General features: G+C 33.1%; 1 protein-coding gene across 3 annotated transcripts in view; it reads right to left on the bottom strand.

Annotated features, from left to right (window-relative positions):
* Positions 1–16,378, bottom strand: part of TRAPPC9 (trafficking protein particle complex subunit 9) — a 1,007,235-nt gene that overhangs the window by 931,941 nt on the left and 58,916 nt on the right. For all 3 annotated transcript variants that reach the window (XM_051971143.1, XM_051971142.1, XM_051971144.1), the window contains one exon: positions 1,832–2,048. In XM_051971143.1, coding sequence (XP_051827103.1) covers positions 1,832–2,048 — 217 coding nt within the window. The remainder of the gene's footprint in view (positions 1–1,831; positions 2,049–16,378) is intronic.

The raw sequence follows: 16,378 nt of genomic DNA on the forward strand, positions 1-16,378 counted from the left end.
CAAAGCAACATAAGTAAGGTCAAAAATTTTAAATGCATTTTAAATCTTATATTACCAGATTTAGGTTTCTTCAATCACTTCTGTGAAATTATTTTCTCACTTTGAAAAATGAGATAAGTGCTACTTAAATGCCACAGAAGATAACTGAGAGGATGAATCAAAAGAGAACAGGGATATGAAAATATTTTATAAAATGAGAAATGGTACAAATATTACTGATAATTATTTTATCACTAATCTATATAACTGGAAAGAGCATTCAAGGGTTCTGATTTTTTTGCCCCAATTTTAACAATAATAATAATAATAATTTTAATTTAATAATAATGATAATAGCTAAAATTTTTATAGTGTTTTAAGGTTTGCAAAGTGTTTTACATATATTACTTCATCTGATCCTGTAAGGTAGGTAATATTACTACCCACATTTTATAGATAAGCAAATTGAAGCAGAGAGAATTTAAGTGACAGTTCCAGCAACATAAAGACAGAAAGAGTCTGAGGTAGGATTTTTCAGCTCATGCTGACTCCAAATCCATTGTTATCCATGGCACTACCAAGCTGCCTAATCAAGATTAGTAATTAAAGATGGCTTTTAGTCTCATTTTAAATAGCGAGAAGATTTGAATAGAACATTTAGTTTTCAAAATAAACTGGTATCCTCATGTAACTCAAAACTTAAGTCAAAGAACCAACAATCAATGTAGTTGGGAAGTTTTTGAGAGAAGAACCATGTCTGAAACTTTTTCAGAGAAGGTGCCTATCTACATTAAGACAGGGCTTGTTAAATTTTTTCTATTTTCGACCTCTTTTTGCCTGAGAAATGTTTATGCAATCCCAGATATATAGGTATATTAAAAAGATATACAAATCAAACATTTACTAATATAAATAATAAAGAAATTTATTTTAAAACAATCTTTTGATACATATATAACTTTACCATTTATTAAAGATGAAAACAAATTTGCATACTAATGATAGATAAATAAATATGTTTATTTTTGCATAAAGAATTAAATCATAGTGGAATATCGATACCTTTTACTTTTGCCAAATTTTCCATGACCCCCACATTCGGTTATGTGATCCTATTTGGGAGTGCAACCCACAGTTTAAGATTTCCCCTGTACCAATGAAATCTTTAATCCAGTCCCTATCTTGTGTATTCATAGAGATAAAGATAAACACACATCTAATTGTATGTATGAAAGCATATGCACAAATATATATTATACACTATATTCCCAAAAGCTTAGTGTAATGTTAAACTTAATTATTAATTAGCTTTGTATCCCACAGCTTAAAACTTTCCTAAGGTTTTTACCGTACCCTAAATATAATATATTTAGATAGAGAAGTGATATAGATTGTCTCTGAAAAAGGGTGTACTCTTAAAGCAATATATTTGTTTGCAAGGAAAAAGAGAAACACATATATGGGATGTCTTCTCACTGCTAGTGCTTTCCCTCTGAGACTACTTCCACTTTACTCTGCATATTTCTTGCACATTGTAGTTGTTTTCATGTTGTCTCCCCTATTCAACTGTGAGTTCCTTGAAATTTGAAATTGTTTTTTGTTTTTCTTTGTATTTCCGGAACTTAACAGAGTGCCTACTGTAGGAAGTGCTTAATAAATGTTTGCTGATTTTTTGTTGACACTTAAAAAAACAAAATTAAACTAAACAAACAAACAAACAAAAAAAAAAAAAAAACAGCAATCATAGTTTCATATTTAGGTTTCAAAGAACCTAGATATGAATAAAAAATAAAGATACATTCTTAGCAATTACTGAATTAATATCTTTTATTCCAACAGGATTGGAACTTACCTTTGTTGAAGTCCTTAGGATCCAATGACAAACTATAGCCAGGAAGAGTCTCCAAAAGCAGTTTGTAACAAGCCCTCCATCCAGGCTCAGCAATACTAGGGGCCACACATTGCATCGCAGCAACTCGCTTGAAGAAAGCAGATTTTCGATGGAAACCAATTAGCTCATAGAGCTCAGAAAGAATGCTGTAACGCTGAATTTTCTCTTCTTCTGAAAGCTGACATGCAGAAAGATACAATCATTAATTAATTAATGAAAGGTATTACTTATATTATGCTATATACCTTATAAAAATTATCTTTCAAAATGTACGACTTATAAACATACCAAAAATATAGATTCTATTAGCAGAAAAGAAATACCAAAGTTTAGAATGTAGGTGTAAGAAAGGTTTTTAAAATTTGACATGAGGCAAAATCAATTCATTGCTAATATAGTAATACACATGACAAGGATCTTATTTTTCGTGATTTTTCATATCTGTCTTTTGTCCTTAAAGGAAAATAAACATTTTATGTGAGCTCTCTATATTATAGTGTATTTACAAAGTAAATACACTTAGAGGGTTCATTTCATTGTAAATAATGAATAATGAGTATGACTTTGAAATAAAATATAAGTAAGTTTATTTATATATATTTAACAAAATATAGATAATTTTATTTTCTAACTTTTAAAATAAACATTAAACTTTTTTTAAAAATAATAGCTTTTTATTTTCAAAATAGATGCAAAGATAGTTTTCAACATTCACCCTTGCAAAACCTTGCGTTCTAAATTTTTTCTCCCTCCCTTCCTCTCATCCCTACCCCTAGACAGCAAGTAATCCAATATATGTTCAACATAAACATTAATTCTTATAAAAATGCATGAAGTATTGTTTGGCTTGCAGGTTATAATTTTATTTTAAAATTTCATGAACATACAATTAAAAACATCCTTCAGTCCATGTCTTACTTGTATAACATAATAATAAAGAGTTTTATTGTTACAAATATATTTGAAGGCTTCAACAATTTTCTAAGGCCCTCTCTTTTGAAGCACCTTTTTAATAGTCAGCAAGATAAATGACCTAAAAGACCAGGTGGAGATACAAAGTAGTATTAAGCAAGGACATGTTTGAACAAAGTCTAATTTTAAAAGTGGTGAGTTTATTAGTGTATATATTTCATGTGATGGTGATTTTTACTTCCCTATATGTCATGAAGAAGCAGTATGCTACAATGAATAGAGAGCTGACCTCAAAGCTACACTGAAAAAAACAAAATGGAATCATAGATAGGATCTTGGTGAAACCCTGAGCAAATGACTTAACCTCAGACAACTGTCCAAAACTAAGATACAAAAATGCTGTTCATTTGCATTGAAGAGAGCTTTATCATTAGGAATTCTATACAACAGAAGTCATAAGAACAGGTGGAAACAGCATGCAACTTCATGACTATATACGGAGACTCAATTAATATGAAATCATAGGAATAATGTTGTCCAGGATACAAAATGGATGGTAGGAAAAATTATGAATTAAGGATAGAAAAGAAGACAAAAACTGTATTAGAAAAGGCCTTTTATTCATTAGGCAGAAGAAAATCATGAATGATTTTGGAATGTTTATGTTCAGATTTATGCTTTCAGAAGGTTTTAAAAAGGGGCAGCTAGGTGGTTCAGTGGATAGAGCACTAGCCCTGAAGTTAGGAGGACCTGAGTCTAGCCTCAGGTACTTAACACTTCCTAGCTGTATGACCCTGGGCAGATCACTTAATACCAATCGCCTCAGGAAAAAAAAAATGGCTATAAACAAAGCACATGCAGGAAAATTTGCACTGAACAAAGACTGGTGTCGGAGAAATTAAGATGATGGAAAAATAAAACAAGAAAGAATAAGGGTCTCAATGAAAGCAATGACTATAGCAGTGAAAAAGAGTTATTTATTAAGACTGCTTATGAATTCAGTTATCTCTATGCTGAAGGTTCTCAAATTTATATATTCAGACTTCCCCGAAGTCTCAGATAAAAATGCCACTTTCTACAGGGAATGTTTCTCGATCCCCCTCAATTCCAGTAGCTTCCTTTTTTTGATTATTTCCAATTTAGTTGTTTATCTGCTATTTCTCCTATTGAATGTGAGTTCCCCGAAAGCAGAGCCTACCTTTTATCTTTATATACTAAACATCTAGCAAATACCTAGCACAGAGTAGGCACTTAATTAATATTTATGAACTGACTGCCTACAGAACCCAACAGAGTCAACAACAACAACCAAAAAAAAAAAAAAAATCAGTTTTCAACAATAAATTCAATAAAGCTGCAGCACATAGGATAAATTCACAGAAATCAATAGAGTTCCTATATATTATGATTAAAACCGAGGTGGAGAGATGGAAAGAGAATTTTCAATTAAAATAACTACACAGTTATTTGTGTATTTGGGAAACTACCTGCCAAAACACAAACAGGAACTATGTGAATACAACTACAAAATACTCTCCAAAGAAACAAAGACAGTCCTAAATAGAGAAACAATAACTGTCACTGGAAGGCCAAGTCAATATAATAAAAATGACAATACTTAAATTAATTTACTTACTCAGTAACATATCAGTCAAGCTACCAAAGGATTATTTTGTAAATCAAGAAAGAAAGAATTGCAAAATTCATCCAGATGAACAAAACATCAAAAATTTCATTAGAAATAACGGGAAAAGTGAGAAAAAAACTGAACTTAGCAATACCAGATCTCAATTACACAACAAAATAGTAAGCATTAAAATAATTTAGTATTGGTTAAAAATAGACTGATCAATAGAAGTTTTGGTTTAAAACAAACTGGAGCAGAAAAAAAATAGTAGCCTGGTGTTCAATAAACTCAAAGATTCAAACTACTAGCATAAAAATTCACTATTTAACAAAAACTGCTAAGGAAAATGGAATGCCATCTGGAAGAACCAAGGTATAGATAAACATCTCGCCCTTTATATCAAGAAAAGTTCTAAAGAAATACATGACCTAGATGACATCATATACTAATCAGAAGAGTAAGGAAGAAATTACCTTTTACAGCTATAAATAGGAGATGAATTCATAACCAAACAAGGAATGGAGAGGATCACAAAAGATAAAAATGGGTCATTTTCATTATATAAAATTTTTAAAGTTTTGCATAAATAAAACAAACACAACTCAAAATTAGAAGAGAAACAGGTAGGTAATTGGGGGAAAAGAGGAAATCTTTGCAACAAGTTTCTCTTATAAAGGTCTCTTACCCAAGAACTGATTAAATTCTCCAATTGCTAAATGATCAAAGTTTATAAATAGGTAGTTCTCAGAAGAAATTCAAGCTATCTACAGCCATAAGAAAAAAATGCTCCAAATTAATAATTAGACAAATGCAAATTAAAACCACTCTGAGATTAGACTTTATTCCCTATCAATTAGCAATTTTTTTTTTTAAAGGAAATAAGTTTTGGAGTTTCAGAAAAAAAGGCAGATCAATGCACAGCTGGTAGAGTTAAGAATTGGAATAACTTTTCTAGAAACAATTTAGAACTGTGCCTCAAAAATTACTTTACTGCACATATTCTTTGGTCCAGAAATGCCGATATGTGGCCTATATATTCCAAAGAGATCAAAGAGGAAAATGATCCATATTTACAAAAATATTTACAGTGGCTGCTTTTTGTGGTGGCAAAGAACTGTAAACTAAAAGGTTATCTTTTTACTGAGGAATGGTTGAACAAATTATGAATACAGTGGAATATAAATGTACTATAAGAAATTAGGAAAGGGACAGTTTCAGAAAAAGTTGGGAAGCTCACTATGAAATGATGCAGAGTGAAGTGAGCAAAACTGGAAGAATGATTAATAATACTTTAAAGGACTTAGGAAACTCTGAAAAACTTAGGAACTCTGATCAACATAATGGCTAACTATGATTCCAAAGGACCCATAATGAAACATACTTCAAACCTCCTGAAAGAGAGGTGAAGGACTCAAAAGTGCAATTTTAGATTTTTTTTTTCCTAATTTGGCCATTAGGCAAATTTCTTTTGTTTGACTATGCCTATTTATTACAAGAACGTTATTTTTTTTTCTTTTAGAAGGTAATGGGTGTCAGACAAGAAAGATGAAAGAGACAGAATATAGATTTTAACCTGCTCTGCTTCCAACTTGAGTCAATTTCTCTATTCTCAGACAGCCTGATGGTCCCCCAATTAATATGGAAGGTATGAGACTTAGTGTGGACACCCAAATAGCTTAGCCTACTACATCTCAAGATATCCATCAGCTTCCTCCTGGATAATGGGGATTAAAGGCATATACCACCCACACCCCACAAGAATGAAAGATTGTAATCAAGTTAGTAATATAAGAAAGGTTCCAATGAAAAATTGAGAAGTGAATTAGTCTCAAGAAAGTAGAAATACAAGAGTAAAAAGCTAATTTCTAGTAATATTTGACAGAAGAAACTAAGAATCAAGGCCACACAGCTCATTAGTAGCAAACCAGGACCAGATCCAATGCTAATGCTGTTTTCCATGCTACAATGCTTCCCCTGTGAAGCGTGTATATTGAAGACTTAGGTTGTCAGTTCTTATGGACACCTACCTAATATGAAAATCTGGAGGTCATAAAGTGACCTCAGATAAAATATCAAGGTAAGAATTCCATGAAGAAGTTTTGAAGGAGTATCTACTCCCACTACTCATTGCCAACATGCTATTTGTTTAAGGAATATTAATCATCACATCTTTGTTCTAATTTTTCAAGAGACTGCAGAGTCATGAAGTACAAGTCCAAGGCCCAGAAGCTTACAAGAAGTCAATGTTTCGAAGATCACTTAAGACAAGTAATTTTATTCACAAGATGGATTATCTGGGGAACCTAATTAGAAATTCACCATTTCATTTCCAATCTAAAATAGGGCTTTCACTTATTATATCTTTCAAAAATCTTTATTAAGCATCTATTAAGCTTGAAGCAACTGCTTCAAAGTGAAAAACGGAATTGTGTTTCTAAGAGAAGAGCTCACAATTGTAGAAGATAACTCAATTTCTATAATTATTATTATAATTTATTAATATAATTTTTATTATATTTTATAATTTATTATTATAATTTAATACTTTCATTGTATCAATACTTTTTTAAAAATGGCACCATGCATGAAAGGTAGTGTAACCCATTTAACTCTTTCCTGTGGCTCCAAGAAGCTGTGGCCAGCACAGCAGCCATGACCCAGATGGGCTACCATATAGAAGGAAAGCAAGGGGTCTCAAACCCTTCAGTGAGTTGGGAGGTAACTACCCCAGGCTTCCTCTGGAATGGTCAGAGGAAAACAATTTGTTCCAACAACCACAAAGGCAACTAAAGCCAAGCACTGTGGAATGCTTAGACATCAAGGCCCCCAAAGTCATTCACTGTATCCTGAGTCATCTCTTGTCATCTTGACTCTGTCCTGCCACTGAACTGAGAAGACTGAGTGAAGCTAAAGACTTCATGCAACTCTGCCTTATTTAAATCCAATTTATGCACAGATAAAAAGATATTTCCTACCCCCCCCCAAAAAAAAAGACTAAAAAAATTAGGTGCCATGCATAAGAAGTAGTGTTATGCACTAAAAGAGTAATGAATCTGAAATCAATTGAGATCTGAGTTCAAATCCTTCCTCCTACATTTATTAATAAAGTAATTGGTAAAACTCAATAGTGGGAAGGATCCTGAATCAACAGAAAATATGTAAACTGTTAGAGTCAGCAAATATCTTGTAGGTCACCTAACTTCCATATTTTATAGATATTTGCAACATATATTAAAACATACAACATATTATTAATCTAAATTTACACTGTGTAAAACACAAAGTACTTTCTTCATAATAGCTCTGTGTGAAAATGGTACAAACTCCACTCCACTCCACTCCAAAAATTTCTCTCAACATCATCCAAAAAATTACCATACAATAGAGATTAAATGTGTTTTGAACTTAATTTCTTGAATTCAATTTTTGGAGCAAGTAGCCCCATGGCCAAATAAGACTCCCTATGTTAGTCCTCACTTAGCATTCTACGTAAACACATTTTATGAACTAAGAAATGGATTGCTAAGTAGCTTATTTGAGCTTTATCTTGACTTAAAGTATCACTGCTTCAGAAAGAACATAAACACTTCCTCTTGAGAAGTCTGAACTGACAAGTTTATTACTAAAAAGCATCTCCATCTCTATCTCCACCTTCCCACCTTCCCCTCACACCCAAGGAAATTAGGGCTGTAAGAGACATTAGAAATCATCAGCCCAATCCTTTCAGGTTAAATTGCAAACTAATGCTGTACAAACAGCAAGCCCTGAACAGTCACTTATTGGCTTATCCAAATATCTCAGTCTTATGCAAAACAGTTTAGTATCACTTCCATTAATGAAGCATGAAAAGAAGGGAAATCAAAATAAAGAATACATATTCCATCCAAAGATTCCTTAGATCCTCACAGGAAACTTTCTTCCTAACAGGTCACTAACAAAGTATTGAACAAGCTCATTTTCTCAGGTCACTCTAAACACAGTAAAATGTTTAAGTGCTACTTCAGAAAATATACCTAACATTCTCCATCACAGGGACACTTCTGAAACTATAATGGTTGTAAAGATCAAATGAAATAATATTTGTAAAGCATCAGCATAGTACCGAGCATAAAGTAGGCTTCTATATAAATGCTAGCTATAATATTGTTATTATATGTTACATAGTTTGTATATTATTATTATTAAATACAAAACTTTTCTCCAAATCAGTGAATTAGATTTAAAGCACAACACCATAGCAAGACATTTGAGACATTTCAATCACTTCTACATATCTCATAGGGAAAAAAAAAGGATAACTTGACAAATACTAATACAACATATTTAGAGGCTTTTAAACAATTTCTGCTAAGATTATTACTATTCTAATTTATCTTCATACAAAAAGCTATTTCCAAAATGTGTTTTTCTAGAAGGTAATTATTGGAATTGACACAAGACAGGAAGGATTTCATTCATCCATTCACTAAATACTTGTTAAATGTCCAAGTCTGGAGGAAATTTAGCAATTAGATAAGATAGTCCTTGCCCTGGGGAGTTTATAGTCCCTAAAATTTGGGGCTAGCCACAAACTCCCTAGACCTCCATTTTCTCAAAAGTCAAATTAGGGTAGGATAATCTCTACAATCTCTATTCTAGATAGATCTAGATCAATAAATCTATAGTTTCAGGTTTTTCTAGTTTGGTGTATATTCAAGTACAAATGAAGGATAAAAAATACCTCAAATTTCTAGAGTACTCTGTGGTTTACAAAGTGCTTTGAAATCTTTTTTTTTCATTTGTTCCTCACACCAAAGCCATAGGGGAGGTAGAATAAGTATTATCCATTTTACAGATGCCCTTACAACCAAACTCTTTGAAAAGGCCATCTACAATGAGTGTTTTTACTTTTTTTTCCTATCATTCTCTTCTAATTTCCTTAAAATCCACCTTCTAATTTTATCATTCAACCAAAACTGCTCTTTCCAAAGTTATCAATGACCTTAATTACCAAATCCAAAAGCCTTTTCCCAGTCTTTATTCTTCTCAACCTTTCTGCACTTTTGGACACTGCTGATATTCTTTTCCTTCTTAATGTTCTCTTCTGTTTAGGACTCAGGGGTCCTCAAACTACAGGCGGCAGGCCAGATATGGCAGCTGAGAACGTTTATCCCCCTCACCCAGGGCTATGAAATTTTTTTAATTTAAAGGCCCACAAAACAAAGTTTTTGTTTTTACTATAGTCCCACTTTCCAACAGTCTGAGGGACAGTGAACTGGCCCCCTATTTAAAAAGTTTGAGGACCTCTGTAGGTTTTTAGGACACCACTGGTTTTTCTGCCTATCAAAACACTCTTCCTCAGTATCCTATGCTAGATCTTCCTCCATCTTTCTCCATATCCTCTAACTGCAACTATCCCACAGGTTTGGGTCTTGGACCTCCTCTTTTCCCTCTATATTACTATATTTCCTGAAGATCTCATGAGCTCCATTGATTTAATTAGCTTCTTTATGCTGCTCTAATCTCTCAGCTGATCTCTACATCTCCAACTTTCTTTTAGACATCTCAAACTAAATTTCCAATAATCCCAAAATGAATTTATTATCTTTTCCCCTAAACACTGCATCCCTCCTTCCTTCCCTATTACTGAAGAGGGTATAATCCTCCCATTCCTTAAGGAGTACAATCTAAGTGTCTTTCTCAACTCTTACCAGCTCTCGCTTCTCAGATCAACCTACTAAAGAGACCTAAAGACTTGAATTTTGCAACATCTTTCCAATATGCTTCCTTTTTTCCTTTAACATTGCTCCCATCTTGGAGCCCTTATCACTTCACACCTACACTTTTACAATAGCCTGTAGGTAGGTCTGCTTGCCTCAAATCTCTCTCTAATCCATTCAAATCAATAAAGTGACTTTCCTAAAGATCAGATCCAATCACTTCATCCTCCCACTTAACAAATTCCAGGGACTCCCAGAATCAAATACAAATCTCCAGTTGGGTGGGAAAATTCCTTCATTACCTTGCCTCCTCCTACCTTTCTAGGATCTTATACCTTACTCCCCAGCACATACTCCTTATGACATTGACTTCCTGGCTTATGCATGAACAAGACACTTCATCTCTCAGCTTTAGACTGAGAATATTTTCTCAGCCTGGAATACTTTATTTTCTCATGTCTGCCCATTGGATTTCTTGACTTCCTTCAGATCCCAACTAAAATCTTATCTTCTACAAGAAACCCTTCCCCAAACTCTCTTAATTCTAGCACCTTCCCTCTATTAATTATTTTCTATTTACCCTTTGTAACGTTTTTTTTGTACATATTTGTTTGCTTGTCTCCCTCATTAGACTGTAAGCTATTGGAGGGGGCAGGAACTGTCTTTTTTCTTTTTGCATTTATTGTCAGAACGACAATAAATGAACTACTAAAATTAATGCTTAAAGTGACTGGTATCAATATATTATGCTGTTTTGGTCCTCTATATATGAACACTTTGGGAGGAGATTGGTGCTCTAACCTCCAGCCTTCCAATCAGGTAAAAAAGGAGACTGAGGAGGTAGCAACAGATAAGTTTATCCTGGGATGGGGCATCTTGTTCAGAGTAGCAGAGAATGAAGATCCAGAAAATAAAACAGAGGAGGATTGATTAGATAATAAAATGAGCACCAGGGATTTTGAATCAAAGAGGAGAATTTGATTGACTAGTGTATCACAAGCTACAGAAAGATCCAGTGACCACAATTCAAGTCAACAAATAACTTTGGAAAGAGAAGTTTCAGCTAAATGATAAGATCAGGATCAAAAATGAAGAGGATTTAAACAAAAAGAGAATGGGAAGAGATAATTACTATTGATGGTTTTCTTATGGAGTTCGGCTGAGGAGAGGTACAGGATAACAATTGATAACAATAGTCAGAACATAGCTCAGGGTTATAACCTTATGTTCCAATATTCTTAAAGCAAAATTCTATAGGGGAAACATTCCATATTCTAAAATAAGTATTTTTTAAATACAAGTATAACTAAGTAGAAGTTTAGGGGCAGCTAGGTGGCTCAGTAGATAAAGCAGCAGTCCTCAACTCAGAAGAACCTGGAAATTTAAAGTAATTTAAGAAAAAGTATAAAGTTAGAAAAGTAACTTAGATATTTTTTAACATCCTCAAGAACCAATCAACTCAATTCCCATTTTTGCTGTCAGGAATCAGAAGGTTCTAATCTAAGCCCCTCATTTTGTAGATGAATTAGCCAAGGCACAGAGTAATGAGGTGATTTTCCAAGGTCAGAATGATTTGATATTATTCTTAGAACTAAAACACAAATCTCCAATTTTCTTCAGAATATTACAGAATTACATGAGGCAAAATAAAGCGAAAAGACAGGACCAAAATTTGGGAGTACAGGAAGGAAAGAAAGATAAAGAAAACAGTCATTCTTAAAGGCAAATAAATTAAGAAAATTAATCAAAGTCAGTTAATCAAAATTGTTATACTAAGATTTCTAAACTGGAACTCAGAAAAATTGGGCTCTCATTCCAACTCTACAATTACCAAACTATGAGGTGAAATTCACGATAGAGAAGTTTCTATTTGACTGGCCTCTGGGGAACCCAGGGTGACAGGGGGCCAGATTTTGGAGGGAAGATGAGTGCAGAAGAAGTGATTAAGAGAAAAATCTGAAGCCATCAGGAAGTAATGTTACAAAAATTTGGAATATTGTTATGGTCAAAGGAATATTAGTCTCAAAATCCAACGAATTGACTGTCAATCCCAATTCTGCCATTTACCAACTATGTGGCCATAGACAAATCACTCACACATTTATAAGTGCTTATTTGTAAAATGTAGATAAGATTATTGACACTAACTGACTCACAGAATTGTGCGGACAAATGCTTTGTAGACCCTCAAGCTTTGTATCAAATTCAACAAAGACAAGTTGCATTCCTAACATGTAACAGGCACTAAGTGCTGAGATACAAAAACCATCTCAGATCTCTACATCATATCTACTCCACCATATTATACACCATAGTTCATTTCAGTGAGTACTGATGTTGTACACATATATGTATCAGTGTGAGCCATATTATATATTCTGCAAACCTTCAAAGAAAAATAGAAAAGATTTATTCTATTTAAAAAACAAACTTTTTTTCTCAGAGAAGATTAGTCTTTTTTTTTTTTTTAGTTCTAAATTCTCTTTCTCCCTCTATCCTCTCCTCTACCCATTGAGAAGGCAGAAAATATAAGCCATTGTACATATGAAGTCATATAGCCATGTTGAAAGAGGAAAAAAAGCAAGAAAAATAAGGAAAATGGGGAGGGGGGCGATGCTTCAATCTGGACCCAGAATTCATCAATTGTCTCCTGGAAGATGGTAGTAACTATTCATCATGAATCAATTGGAACTATCCTGATCATTGTACTGATAGAAGTAGTTAAATTTTTCAAAGATGATTATCATTATAATATGTTATTATTGGATACAATATTCTCCTAGTTCTGCCCATTTCATTTTGCATCAGCTCATATAAGTTTTCCTAGATTTTAATGAAAGTATCTCCTCTTCATTATTTCTTTCAACATAATAATATTCCATCACAATCAAATACCACAATTTTGTTCAGCCACTCACCAATTGATGGATGGACATCCCTTCAATTCCCAATTTTTAGCTACCACAAAAAGAGCTGCTAAAAATATTTTTGTACTTAAAAGCCCTTTTCTTTTTTTTCTGATCTCTTTGGGATATAAACACAGTAGAGACACTGCTAGATCAAAGTTTTTATAGCTCTTTGGACACAGTTCCAAATTGTTCTCCAGAATGGTTGGATCACTTCACAAGTGCACCAACAAAGCACAAGTGTACTTAATTTTCCATATTCCCTCCAGCATTAGTCACTTTTCTTAGAATGTTATCTCACTTAATCATGTATACACTAAAATTACCCAATTTTAAGTAAAGAAAAGGGAGTTTATCTTCCTAAGAACAAAATATATTATTATGATATAGTAAAAAAATTCTGAACTTAGAATCAGTTGACTTAGGTTCTAGTCCTGACTCTAATTTTCAATCTGACCATAAACAAACCATGTTGGGTCTCATATCTCTACTTTAAAGGGACTGGATTATATATTCACCAAGGGCCTTCTAGTTCTAATCTTATGTTCCAAGATTCCTTATACTTAATACATTCTATGATGCTTCATTTAATTTCAGCAATAGTAGAAAAAGCCAACAAAGTAATGTCAAACTCCACCTCTAATTCTGCTTAATAACAAAGCAAGTAATTCAGTCCACTGGCTGCTACTTATCTTTCAAAAGCAGATTTTGGCCTGTTACCTCTACCTGGTGGCCTCCAAAGTATGTTGTTGGGAAGTATTCTACTTAGAATAACAAAATTGTTTCAGCTGTTACAGAATGAAAAATATAATTTGTTTAAAATAATTCACTGGATATGCCACAGAGGTTAATGTTTAAAATAATTCACTGGATATATCACAAAACTTAATATTGATTAGTCAAAATGTTTGGAAAATAGGGGATTCTGGTTCATTAAATTATCTAATTAATTCAGAGTTAACCTGAAAAGCACATTTCAGTATAAGATGCTAAAAGAAAAAAGTTTTATAGAATATATTAGTCCATTTTCTTCTGACTTCTGCTATCACTTCATTTCTTGAGTTTTATCAATTGAATTCTCAAAGGAGTGTGGGATTTTGTCTTAAAGAAATGTGGTTTCATATTTCATTCTTATAGGGAACTCAGCATTACAAATTCCTTTCATTGATGTAGGTCAACCACTCCTCTGAAACTTATCTTGGATATAATCTAAATGGTGAAGTGACCTGTCCATGGTCACAATGAGAAGTAAGATATAAGCTATATATAGACATATATGATGAAACATATTTAAAGACATTAATTTTTTATTTGCTTAATTTAAATAAATAATTAGCAAATCAAATAAGATTTTCAAAATAAAAGCTATAAATGTCTAAGAGGTGCTACTGCATCTTATTTATCAACCCTTAACTTTTCCTTTAATTCCTCTTATCCCTGTATTCAGCTGCAAAAGGGAGTCTAGGTTCTTTTCATTTACCTACTTAATTTTATGTCAAAACCCTCCTGGCGCTTGTGCCTGGCTCTTTCTAACTTGTCTTCAAAGACTTGACTGACATTAAAGTCCCTCCACGTTTACTTATCTATAAGCTGCCAGTAGCTTTGATTTTTTTTTTTTTTAAGGAAGGAAAAGTCTTTTCTATGACTGCTTCCCTTTAAACTCTCTTCCCCAGCAAGAAGTCATGTCCCTACCCCTAGCTTTTTTACTCATCCAGCAGTTTCTTTGTTCTGTCTCTCTTCCTCTCTCTAGGCAAGAGCTCCATTGCCTTCTATCCAAAAGTTGCCTCTATTGTGAGAACCAAGAAGCAAGGCATCAGGCAGCTTTTCCGCTAAAAGTCACAAAAATATCAAGTGTTAACTACCCTAAGAAACTTTCTACCCCAGTAGTTTTTTTTTTTGTTTGTTTTGCTTTTTTTTATTTATTTATTTAAGTTTCTCAAAGAATGTTTTATTTATAGAAGTTTCTGAGAGAAATGGAAGGGAACTAAGAAATCATCAACTCTAACCCCTCCCCTTTATTCCAAATGAAAAAATAGGCAAAGAGAGAAAAACAAACGATAGAACCAAGTGCTACTATGACTTAGATCAAAGCCCAGGTCTTCTAACTCTCAATCTAGTACACTTTATAAATTCCAGTAGTGTAGAAAAATGTTAAATTACTTTCCTGGATTACCTGGATCCTCTATTCTGAATCTAATTATACCTAATTATCACCTAAGGTGGTAAATACTTTTATAGATAAATACCTTTTATTCAATCAATATTTTCCTATAAAGCCCTGTATTAAATGGTTGTGAATTCACCATCACTTAGTCAAAGACATTCTGGGGAAACTTACATTATAATCTGGAGCTGAACTGAATAACCTGCCAGATCCCTTCTACCTTGAAGATTCTCTCCACCCATGAGAATCATAAATTCTCTATTTCCTCTGTTTCTATACACTGGTTCTATCCAAGGAACAGGGTGCCTTCATCTTATTCTTTTAGTATCTCAAAGGTACAGATGTACAATTGTCAATTTGTTGAATCTCATTCTTTTTCTGGTGGTACAGGGGCTGAACAAAGGCTCCAGGCCCAATTCGTGACTCCTGAGTGGTAAGACATTTCGACCTATCCCCTTTCCAATTTGGTCAGGGCTTCTTCCCTCCTTAATCAGTCTGATCACCTCCATAATCACCCCAGCTTTTAGGAGATTTGTTATATTGATATTGAAATCAGATACTTGATCTGCTTATGCCACTAAAGCTCAGAACTCCTGAACTCAAGAGATCTGCCATCCTCAGCCATCTCAGGGATAAAAGGAATGCACCACTATATACAGATGATCTCGTTATCAATGCATAACCAGCCACTATTTTTCCAGTAAAATAAGTCCTTGATAACTTTCACATGATTTCTTATTATCAATCACCATATTTAGACTCTAGCATCTCATTTCTTGATTTACTAAAGTCAACATATGCAGAAAGAATAACTCTATGTGGCCACCACATACAAAAGAAATCTATTCTGTAGACCAAATAGTATTCCTAAGGAATTCAAATACTGATCCTCAAGACATTTCAAGCAGAGAAGATTCCAAATACCAAAAAAAAAAATAAGCATTTACTCTAACCACTACTACCAAAGGCAATCAAAAACTAAAATAAAACTAATAGATACATATACCTACATTTTTAGCTCTACACAATTCATTCAATAAGCATTTATTAAATGTCCACTATGTTTTAGGCATATGAAAATGGACAATACAAAAAATAAATCATAACCTTGTTAAAAATCTAATAAATAAAAAGGCATATTTGCAAAGAAAACTTTCTACAATGAAATATATCTTTATAATCATTGGATTATAAATATGG

The sequence above is a fragment of the Antechinus flavipes genome, chromosome 1 (assembly GCF_016432865.1).
Source record: "Antechinus flavipes isolate AdamAnt ecotype Samford, QLD, Australia chromosome 1, AdamAnt_v2, whole genome shotgun sequence".
NCBI lineage: Eukaryota > Metazoa > Chordata > Mammalia > Dasyuromorphia > Dasyuridae > Antechinus > Antechinus flavipes.